Source organism: Lepisma saccharinum, chromosome 6, assembly GCF_977018435.1.
Source record: "Lepisma saccharinum chromosome 6, izLepSacc3.1, whole genome shotgun sequence".
Lineage (NCBI taxonomy): Eukaryota > Metazoa > Arthropoda > Insecta > Zygentoma > Lepismatidae > Lepisma > Lepisma saccharinum.
In genome coordinates, this window is record NC_139234.1 from 53,276,269 (window position 1) to 53,288,625 (window position 12,357).

Genomic DNA, 12,357 nt, shown 5'->3' on the forward strand with positions numbered 1-12,357 from the left:
AACCCTTGGTGAAAACCTTTCAACGTTCCATGTAAAACAAAATGTATTTCATGTCTCATATCAATATGATAAAAAAAAATGAATAAAACAGAAGCATACCTGATAAATTGCATCTCATTTTTGAAATGTTCACTTATTGAACAACTGGCAAAAATACCGTATTGACGCTTGTATAATGCGCAGCCTGGTTTTTGAGAGGGAAAAGTGACAAACAATTATATCTCGTATATAATGTGCAGTACAATACAGGTTCAACAAATGGCTTTCTTAGTTGTAGGTCGTAAAGCTGTTGCTATGCCGATCAACAGTGAATGATATCATTCCTATTCAACGAGTCACCAACCTATGCCACCTCTGTGTTTAGCATTCCAAAGCATTCACTCTTTAACCACCTTATTATTGTATGTTGGAGTTTTAAGTCCACTTTATGCACAGTAAGGCTAATGAGTACTGGACCTACAGTTTAAAGTGGGATCCGAAGCCCTATGAGCCTCCACCGGGTATCGAACCCCCACCTTATTATTCTGTAATAGTAGAAAGAGAGATCAAAATTATCTTATGGATTTGCAGTGCTCAGGAAGTTATTTTCTATTATTTCTCACCCAACAAATACCTGACACGCATTCCATATGATGGGAGGTGCACGCTCGAATTCCACAAGAACGGAACTGCTTTTATTGGTGTCGCAAAACATTACATTACAAAGTGAAAAATTGTGGGACATGGTCTTTTAAACTTTTATACATGGTTTTGCTCATTTATTCTTTACTTTTCCTAAAAAAAAACTTCAAAATATATACTTTTTCCATGACTAACATAACATTTATAGGAAGCACATTCAGGACCCTCAAACTAGCAGTTAGCAGCACAAGATTTCTTCCATTAAGGCATTTACACACTTCGTATGTGTCATATTATTTGGCCAGTAATACATTTTAATTATTATTCTCTTTCTCCTTATCTTTTCTTTCATCCAAAGTACCACAAAAATCAGAACGTTCCTTCATTTTGTTATGAGTTTAATTCAACTGCATTGCACATTAGTGTCGCCATCTTGAATGGAATACTGTTGCCATATTCAGAAACTCCAGAATTTAAGGTTTACAACGATATATAACATGATAGGGTTCCGTAAACATGAGAAATGAATGCAAGGGTCACTAAAATAATGGAATGACACTGTACGGTTTCATGTTGGCTGTCCGAATTATTCCATACATAATAAGTACCACAGTTTTTGGAGGCAAAATTTTTGGAAAAAAAGTGCGCATTATACATGAGTAAATATGGTATATAAAGAATGAAAAAGTATGTACAAGGTGTACAGGTTGTCTTTTTATGCTAACTACATCTACTGTTTCTTTGGATAACTTTCATTCCTTTTTTAATTTTCTATGTCTTTTTAACCTACTGTTTAACTTCTATTTCCACACTCCTGAGGAAGAAAATAGTTTCTTTTTTAAATTAGAGGAACAATTTGTCACATATGTGTCATTATAACACCATTAAGCCTTGTTTCCATGATATGAAAAACTCAATATGCTGACCAAGGCAGAAATTTATTTTATTATAAAACAAACTAAACGTAACGTTTCAACCTTCTAGCAAGGTCTTCTTCAGACTCTGTACCAAGTACAAATGTAACAAGGTACACAACAGGACGATATATATATACACAAAAATACTCCCCTCCAGACTATTAGAAAGTAGTTCTGAAACCCTTGTACACTGTACTTTAACCTGAAAGAGAGTGTGGGGTGCACTCTTTATCTCAAGCTCTATTTCCTTCATTCTTCTTCCTTCTTCTCTCCTCTTTCCACTCTTTCTAACACCTTCTTCCATTCTTTGTTTAACTTCAGTCCCCCATTCCAGTTCATTGTGTCTTCTTCACCTTTCCTCTTTATTTCCTTCGACTCCTTCCATTTTCTCACCAGTATTCTCTTCTCCCTTCCTATCTGCTTAGCCTCAGCCCACTCTATGTCATGTCCTGTTTCTCTCATGTTTAAATATCACATTTATCTCTCTCTCAAGTCGTACATCATCCCTATGTTGTTTCAACCTGTCTTTTAGCCTCTTTTTCGTTTCTCCTATGTACACACTCTGACATTCTTTACATTTCACTTCGTAGATAATCCCTTCCTCTTCTCTGTTTTCCTTTTTCTTGTTTGCATTCTTCGCTATTCATAAGATGCTTCTCCCTCCCTTCCTGTAAGTTTTAATGCCCCCTTTTCTAAGCACTTTGCATATCTTTTCTGTGGTCTTCCCCATACTCCTTATACCAAACCTCCTCTCTTTTTCTTTCTCTTCCAATTCTCCCCGGCCACTTTTCTTCCTTCTTCTGAGAATACTAGTGAGAAAATGGAAGGAATAAAAGGAAATAGAGAAGAAAGGTGAAGAAGACACAATGAACTGGAATGGGGGACTGAAGTTAAACAAAGAATGGAAGAAGGTGTTAGAAAGAGTGGAAAGAGGAGAGAAGAAGGAAGAAGAATGAAGGAAATAGAGCTTGAGATAAAGAGTGCACCCCACACTCTCTTTCAGGTTAAAGTACAGTGTACAAGGGTTTCAGAACTACTTTCTAATAGTCTGGAGGGGAGTATTTTTGTGTATATATATATCGTCCTGTTGTGTACCTTGTTACATTTGTACTTGGTACAGAGTCTGAAGAAGACCTTGCTAGAAGGTTGAAACGTTACATTTAGTTTATAAATTTCTGCCTTGGTCAGCATATTGAGTTTTTCATGTGTGTCATGTCAACTTTGTTCAATTTTTTTGTCACAATAACCACACATTTTATATGCCCTATCCACAAATATGATATGATAGGAACTACAAACAGAAAATTAGAAAAAATACTATATTTTGCGAATTTTAATATTTTTCTGTTTTGGTTGGACATTTGTATCTCCTTATCACCAATTCAGTTTCCCTTCTTAGCAAACACTATAAGTTGCTGAATAAAGATGAAATTATATGTATGGCCAGCAACTTGTTAATATTTTCAGAATAAAACAGTTTTAAGAAACCAAGTGACAAAATTAAATAAATGTAAAAGATAGCTCCATATTTGTTACAACTGTTATATTTTATCATAACAGAACAAGCAATAGAAGCAAGAGGTCCAACATAAAATAGCCAGTTCTAATTGAATTTGAACTGGGAATCATTTCTCAGGTAACTGCTTCACAAAGAAAGAAAAACAAATACAAAGTTTTCTATAATCATTTTTCTGTACACAGAATATAAAAAAAGTCACACGTCATACAAGTAATTACATGTTTTATTTCATGTGACCTTTTTCAAGTTCAAGACATGTTTTGAAGTGAAATGCAATGCCCCTACAACTGCAAAGTGAGAAATAAAATCCAATTTTCACGTATATTTTAATTTCTTCTTGCTGGACTTTGTGTTCACCCTGTATTTTGGAAGAAGACCCTTCTCGTATTAGCATACTTACAAAAAAAAACTTAAGGATTGGTTAGATCATGGGACTATCTTGGTAAAGAAGTTAAAAAAAAAGGATTCACATCTTGCTTCTGAAAATTGAGATCTGTTAACTCAGAAGAATTTTGGTGTTGATTGAATTTTCCCTTGTACAGGTTGCTGTGCCTCAAAATAGGTTTATGACATGATTAAATTATTATGAACATCTAGAAGACAGTGGAAGGAACCCACATGAAATTTCTATTAATGTTAACAGTCTTTGGGACCACGTCCTGCCAGGTGATTTCCATTAAACCCTAACGATTTGGCCACATGGATGCCATGAATACTGCAACAGGCATTCTAAACAGATGGCATTTGCAGAATTTAGAGCAGCAGCACAATAATTTGAAACAAGAAACGGGCCTGTGATCTTGTCAAACCTTGATAACTAAATACTCCTTACAGAAATCAGCAGAAAAGAGGGTAGAGAATTTTTCCCCAATGCTCATAACACATGCCATTTCAATTGCAATACTTACAAAATTTTATGAACAACAACTGTTAATTAAGTCTTATTTACCAAGTCATCAAAATTTTAATATGTAAAATGAAATCTGAATTAAAGGAAGTATAGTTTTCCTTCCACACAGCACACAAATAAAAATCTCACACACAACCCAAGCAAGCAACCACCTACCTCTGCATAGTAACTACGATAGTCATTATTAGTGAACTTCAAATACAGGAGTAGTGACTTTTTGAGACTCACTTGCATGGGTTTTCTGTTTCTGCACACTCATCACCTGACAGATCCTGTTTAGCTCCCCCTGTCTGCTGTTCTGGTATTCCTTTAAAAATGAATGTTATATAACAAGATTTTCTATAAGGTACACCACTGATTTCTTATCACTATCAAGGAGTAAGTAACATGCCCAGTGTATAGGTATTAAATTACAATTTGCTTTTAAAACACACCTTTTTGTACTTCTACATTGATAAGAATAAGATATGAAATAAATTGTACAAGTCAGTTACAGGCTATCTAATTGGAATATGGCACCACTGAAATTATTAGTGAATTGTTTAAATTCTACTTTATGCTTATAGGATGATCGGGGACTAGACCTTCTATTTATAGTACTGTTTGATCCACTGCACAATGGAAATGAACACAGAATATTGTGATTAAAACATAGATTCTTTCTAAAATTGGGTTTATTCACCCATTATACACTGTGTCATCATGACACTGGATGACTTAAACTCTGTCAAAAAAATACAGTCCAAAAGTCCTAATGACACAAACACATAAAATGCACGAGGTCTGACAAGGATGATGGTGAAAATAGCATAAAATGTCACTTCCCAGCGACATATTTATTTTAATTACTTCGAGCTGACTGTATACATCTATGACACAGTAGTCTGAATTAGCATCATGAACACCCTAATCTCTTGGATGCAATTGAGTTTGATGATGATGTATAGCACAGACATTGAAGTAATATGATCTTCCGTGATGCAGTGAATTTATTTTCTAATTAACTAGCCAAAATTTGATGTTTTATTGTTGAAAAATACTAGATAAAAAGTTGCAAAGTCAGTTTTATACATGTAGAGGGCAAGTGGGTGGATCAACAGTATAAATATGCTCCTATCAAGAAATAAAAAGGGAAATACTGCAAACCATTAAAAAACATTTATTGTAACTACGGGAGTGGCAATATGAATGCAAGTCATCTACACTCAGGAAGATACTATTTCAAAATATCTTACCTATTGGAAATTTCACTCTATACTACATTCTGTACACAAAAATGACTGGAGTTTTGATAGCAATTATAATGCCAGTAAAGACATGCAGAATATACATTTACTGTCACTGCACTAACACCACTTTGAACAGACTTCAAATCTCTTACAGATCTATAAGAAAAAAAATAGGTGCTCTTATGAATGGGCCTTGTCCTGAAATGTCAACACTTTCCAGGAGTTCAAAACAAAAATGGCTCACCAAATTTGTTAAAAATGGAGTGAAATTGTTCAAAAGGTTAAAGATTCCTGCAAATATCAACACTAGAAATGGCAGCATGAAAGTGCAAATGCGCTAGAATTTAGCTTTAAACCTTTCACAGGTTCACTTATAAGATAGGCCTGACATATTGCCAGCTGAGTACTGTTTTGTGGCATGGCAATCTGCACTAACTTCTCATGAGATTAAAGTATGACTTATGTGGATTTGAAATATGCTACAAGATTTGCACAAACATTTGATAATTGTTGATAATTCACACCACCTGACTACCAGATACCTCATTTTGAAATGTGATGCATGAACATGTGCACAACATGATAACGTGATCAACTCTTTTCCAAAGAAAAGTGGAAATACAACAAAACAGCATTCAGCCGGCGATATTTAAACATCCATCAGTGATCATGTAATCAAATTTAATCGATCAATTCTAGCACAGAATTAATACATATTGCAAGATACACTGTTTTAATACCTGTTGCAAGATACACTGCTCTAATACATGTTGCAAGATACACTGTTAATGGCATTGGCTCAGCTGTAGTTTTTACCTCAAAATTTCATGTATTAGGACTTAGCAAATCTAATAGAATGAATTATATCTTACCTGGAGAACCCGCTTGTGGAGGTGAATCAGCTACATTGCAATTTGAACCAGGTGTTAGATAAGCCATACTGGAAAGTGCATCCTTGTAATCTACACTGAAGTCATCATATGTCCCATCAGAATATGAACGAGTTGTAACTGATGTAGCATCCTCGGTTTCTGCCTTTTGGTATTCGGCTGTACAACACTTTGCCTTTGTACTCTTCTCGACATCATTTTGTGAATTTTCAACATGTTTTGTGTCCTGTGTGGTCAAAGTAACCCTTTGCTTGGGACCGGTATCGCATGATTTCGGAACATTTTTGTTTGCCAATTTCTTTGGTGATTTCTGGACGATTATCTGCAAGGGAGTGTACATGCTTTTCTTTGGTGAACGCTCACTATGAACTGAATTAGAAGATCTTTTCCTATTCTTAATAGGAGATTTATTTGGGCTTCGTGCAGATTTTTTCTCTTCCTTGAAGCTACTGCACTTACAACTTGCATGAATATTTCCCTCTGACTTAATATTGGCCTTATTTGCTTCACTATCAAGTCTAGAACTTTTCAGTATGTCCTGTTTTCGAAGTGACAAACGTCCAGCCTCATTTGCTGATGGCTGTTGAGTGGATTCCCTGGAATCATCAGAGGAGCTCAGATCCAGGCTTCCATCTAGAGAATACAATTTACATTTTGAATTCTCTCTTATTTTTTCCAATGAATTGACACTGCTGATGCTGGCTTTAGAAGATTCTTCTTTCGATACTACAGATTCCAATTGCTGTAGCCCATCTGTTGACTTTACCAGAGTTTCATATGGGAGACGGTCAATGACAATTTTGACTGGTTTCAGAAGTTCTGTTATTTCTGAAGGAACTGCCACACTACTTGAGGTCAAGATGCTTTCTCTATGCTGTAACTCTGTTGTAACAACTTTGTTTACATATTTATTTTCTTCACACCTGACACTATTATCTGAATTATGAGTAAGGTTGTTATTAATACAAATCATATCTGCATGCTCACTTTGGTACATCTTTAAGTCAGAAACAAGTGCACCATTTGTACAAACATTATTGCTCCCATATTTTATCTTGTTCTGGCTTTGAATGTTTCTTGTAATGTTACGTTTACTGTAATGCATCAGATCTTGCTTCAGTCTGTTATCTGATAAAATCATTTTCTGAATATCTTTCAGAACTACACTGCAAAAAATATTATTTCCAATGACAGACTCTTTATTTTGTAACATGCTACTGTCCCTTGCTGAATTACATAAACTTGCACTCTCAGTTAATACTTTTTTGGATTCTGATACTGCAGTAGTATCACCTACAGAAGATGGAGTAGGGAATTTTTTATCACTGCCTGAAGATGAGAGATTAGAATTTCTTCTTTTAACAAGATTTCCAATTAAATCTTTGTTCATTAGTGAAGCTAATGTAACATTATCATCATCTGAACTGCTTCCTTCATTAGACTCAAACTCAACTTTAATGTGTTTCCTCTTAGCATTTGTACATGTAGGAAATATATTTCTTTCAAAGTTCTGTGATCTTTCTTTTAATGAACTAATTGATAGTATACTCTTATGAGATTTGGTTCGTCTTCTTTTGACTCTTTTGTGTTCTCCCACATCACATAAGGTTAATGATTGCCTAACTTTTGACTTCTTTATCACTGGATCGCTTTCTTTAGATTCTACCTTTGGCAAAAATTCATCTTGAACTTTCATAAGACTCATGATTCTATTAGACACATTCAGTGTGTTCAGCGACTTCTTCATTGTTCTTATCATTTCATGATTATCACCATGCTCCATTTCATTATTATTTGCTTCTAGAACAACATGACTAGATTCACTGGCAGAATTGCACTGGTAACTGGCGTCATGTACACTTACTTCTACGCTTTGGTCCTTCAATTGCATGTTTGCATTTCCAGACTCCCGTTCCACTAGAAACTTTAGATTGTGTTCTCTGCACACTCGATGCAAGCCTTCTAAATCCAATTTTTCCAACCTCACTTCACAATTCTTTACAGTACATTCTTCATGTTGCAGTCTGGTATGCTCTCGAGGCCTTGGTTCAAAAGAGAGACTTTCTACAGCAACATCCTTTTGTTCTTCATAGATGGATTCCGTTTTAATATCACTATCTACATTTACTACTTCCTCATCTGACAGGGATTTCATGGACAATCTTCTCACTTTTCTAAGAGCAGATGTAGGGGACACCACATGCAACTGTTTGATATTATCACTGGTATTTATGTTGATATTAACATCAGATACTGATTGATCCATTTCATGTTCTGAAGCATCAAATATTTTCGCGTTGATTTCCAAATATTTTTTGCTATGTTCACTGAAGCAATCAGAACGACTTTTTACAGACTCTGCAATTTCCCCGCCATCATCAGACAACCATCGCTTCTCTCCTCTGGGCAATTCTCTTGCTTTCTCTGGAGTGAAATCAAACTTAACAATCAATTTGTTCTTTTTACCACTTCCGCCTGAACTTGAAATTGTGTCTCTCCTTCTGGTCTTGAATTTAACTTTTCGTGAAGAGGACAGCTTTGAAGATGACCTCGCGTCTCTCCTCATAGGCTTAAAAGGTGAAAAAGCATCACACATGTCTGTAATGACATTGACCCCCTCTCGCTTTGCAATGGATACAGTTTCATGATGAAAATTCCTTGGACACAAATGATGGTCATTAGGCAAAAATAAGTCTGGATCATCTTCAGTTGATTTGCACTTTTCCTTCATTAAAGATGAATCATCAGAATCTTGCTTCTTCTCTTGTATAACTTCATTTGGGATTTGTTCAGGTTTTTCTCTCTTAATTGTTATAATTTCGTTAATGCTATTAACCACATCTATATTTACTGCTTGATCTTTAATTTCTTGCTGTCTCTCTGATGATTCACTGGAAAAAATGATAAGAGAGGTATCAAATATTTATGCTGAAGTAATTAAGTGCTCATAATACAGACATGCGATTACAACTGAAAAATTAGGGATGGGGCAATATATAATTTTTTCTGATATTGGTGAAGTGCTGCTACAAAATTTACAAACACAAACATAAAATTACAAATGTTCCAAGAAGAACATGACTAGTTCATTCTGTTCGTTTATTACTATAAGTAACCAGGCAACTGAAATAGGTTTTGATTCAGACAGTAAGCTGTACATTTAAATATTTTCTGTACAGGGTGCATGAATCAATAGTGTCATATTTATTTAAAAAAAGTTAAATAGCATTTTGCACCAAATTTAAAATTATTTATAACTAACTAACTAACTCTCTAGCCTTCTTAAATCCGAAGGTTCATGGCTGCAGCAACACAGGCCTTCCATCTGTCCCTATCCTTATCAAGCTCTATATACTCTTTTCCATCCTTACCGATTTCCTTTAGGTCCATCTCAACGTTATCCCTCCATCTTCATCTTGGCCTTCCTACTGGTCTCTTACCATCAGTTTTCCCAACAACAATCCTATAAACTCTTCTTTCCTCTCCCATTTGTGCCACATGGCTTGCCCACCTAAGGCTTCTTGATTTAATTATTCTAATAATATCTGGACATGAATACAAACTATGTAGTTCTAAATTATGTAACCTTCTCCACTCACCTGTCTCCTCATCCCTTTTAGGTCCAAATATTTTCGTAAGGATCTTATATTATTTATAATGTTCCAAATTGGAAAATTATTGGCTGATGTGCATTCAGCAAAAAGCAATGAAGTAGAGATTATTTTGTTCCATTCCTCGGTAAAATAAATGTTAAAATTTTGCCAAATCAGAATTGAAATTACAATGTAAGTTCATATGGAACAAATGAATCATTGTTGTTCAAGTTTCAAACAAAAAATTTAAAATAAACAGTGGCACAATGTCAGGGAATGTTTGGTAACCCTGACTGCACCATGCTTAGGCAGTTGCAAGAACCGCAATCAGTCTGATACAGAATGCTGGTCAGTTGAGGCAGAAATAACAGCACTGGATGTATTCACAATAATAGGTTCCATTCAGGAGCCACAGTGGACTTGTAGAATTTTTGTTTTAAGTCCACTTTATGCCCAGATAGGCTAATCGGAACTGGGCCTACAGTTTCAAGTGGGACCTGAACCACTGTGCAATTTGCCTTCCCCAGGTATCAAACCCAGGGGAATTTTTTGACTTGAAAAGTCTGGGCACTTAGAATCTCAAAGGCAATAGATACAAAGCACATGTGAGGAAAACTTCACATCCTCTTCTTATATCTTGCTTTTAAACTAGATTTCCAATTCTTATTCAAGAATCAATTTTGTTTGATGAACTAGATGTACAGTTAAAAGTGGGATCTGAATCTGCCTCCACCAGAAACCAAACCCAGGACCTATTGAATTCATATTGTGTACATACACAAAACTAACAAATTAATTGCATGCAAGTATAATGTACATACCCATTGTGGGAATCCTCTTGAAGATTTATACTATGCTGTCTTCTGTGTGACAAGGAAAGTTTCTTGTGTTTTTCCCTGCGAAGCCGCCTCATCTCTTTCCTCGACTGACACATATCATCTTTATTAGTATTGTTTTCATGTACAGGTTTCTCTCTTTCTCTCATATTATAAATCCTTGTAACATTTCTTGCTAATTCAGCATTGCACTTTGCACGAATATTCTTTTCAGGTTCAACACCAATACCTTTGCACTCCGAGTTGACATTAACAAAAAATATATTCTCTTTGTTATTTGCACCAGTTTCAGTTTGTACTTTTTCAATAAGATCACTATCACAAAATGAATTGACTACTGACAGGTTCGCGACATCACTGTCCTCATGCTGTGCTGCAATGCCTGCAAGTTGAAAATCACTTCTTCTCTGAAGTCCCAGTTCCTCAGCGTCACTTTCGTCCGATATTGGAGATAGTGTATTAATGACATGGTTACAATTTTCAGTTTGATCATCTATGACACACTTATTAACAATACTTTCCAAATTCTCCATGTCATTCTCTACAGATACATCAATACCCGAGTCGCTAACACTTGACACCATCGGGTCATGCATAGATATTAATACGGAGCTTGGCTCAAGTTTCTTTGTCTCATCACAGTCTACAGAGGAACCACTTTTACAGACACTATTGGAAATAGAGTTGTTTTCAACAGAAACAGTTTTGTTATATGGGTTTCCATTTCTGCCTTGTACATCTGAACTGTCACCGCTTGATTGTGGAAGTTCAGAAATATTACTGGGTTCAGTTCTAAGCAAGCAGTCCCGAAAACTGTCTACTGTTTCCGCATGAGACTCACTCGTATTGTTTTGTGCTAAGAGAGAATCTTCTACATTCAGTGAGGTTTCATTTGAGAACCGATTCTCTTCGTGCAATTCTCTCTCCGACGAAAGTCTCTCACCGGCACTTTTCACTGACACAGAATGGGGGGAGTCTTGTTCAATCTGAGAAAGAAAATCGCTTACAATATCTGGCAAGTTTGATTCATTAATATAGTGTGCGCTACCCCTGAAAACATTTGCATCTCCACTGTCAGCCAATTGCCTCTCAGGAACAACGAGTGAGGTAATGTTTGACCAATGGAAATTGGTAGTATTTTCCTGTTGCACTGCAAAATCATCCTTATCGGTTGAACGCAGAGCAGTAAACGATGGATCTCCTATTAAAACATCTTGCAATAAATCCCCTGCAACTTTGTCTAATGAACAACATGACCTATCCACACTGCAATTTTGAATAGTTTCATTTCCTTCATAACATTCAACAAATGTATCAACAACATTATGCATTTTCTCTAAATCGTCATCATAATGCAAAGACTGGTCCATCGAAAATTCATTCATACCACTACTTAACATATTTACGTCACTCAAAAAATCTGATTCAGGCCACGTAACAGATGGTTCTTCAGTGACATCCAGGGGGACATTATTATATGTAACCGTAGAAACTTGTTCATTTAACTCAGATGACCGGTTATTGTAGTTAACACCATCTGATGGCCTTGTATCATCTGATGCTTGATATGAGGCAGCATTTGAGAAACTGCAGCTCTGAATACTGGCCTGCTCTTTCGTCTTAGAATGCCCTTCTGTTCTCTGATTGGCTCTTCCAGTCATCCCTAATCTCCTACGAACAGGTTTTTCAGGTACATCATTAACACCATCAAGCTGTGGGATCTTTTCATCAATTTCCTCCCAGAAAGAATCCTCAGGCCATATTGCGCCATGTTCACTCTCACAAAAGGAACTTTCACTGAAAGTAAAGAATCAGTAATAAATATAGCATAAGAGATAACAG

General features: G+C 35.8%; 1 protein-coding gene across 1 annotated transcript in view; it reads right to left on the reverse strand.

Annotated features, from left to right (window-relative positions):
• The window catches only part of PolZ1 (DNA polymerase zeta catalytic subunit), a 93,955-nt gene that overhangs the window by 58,537 nt on the left and 23,061 nt on the right, over positions 1–12,357 (reverse strand). The window contains exons 10-12 of the mRNA XM_083123921.1: positions 10,501–12,312; positions 6,069–8,977; positions 4,196–4,274 (exon numbers count right to left, since the gene is read on the reverse strand). Of these exons, the coding sequence (XP_082980047.1) occupies positions 4,196–4,274; positions 6,069–8,977; positions 10,501–12,312 (4,800 nt within the window). The remainder of the gene's footprint in view (positions 1–4,195; positions 4,275–6,068; positions 8,978–10,500; positions 12,313–12,357) is intronic.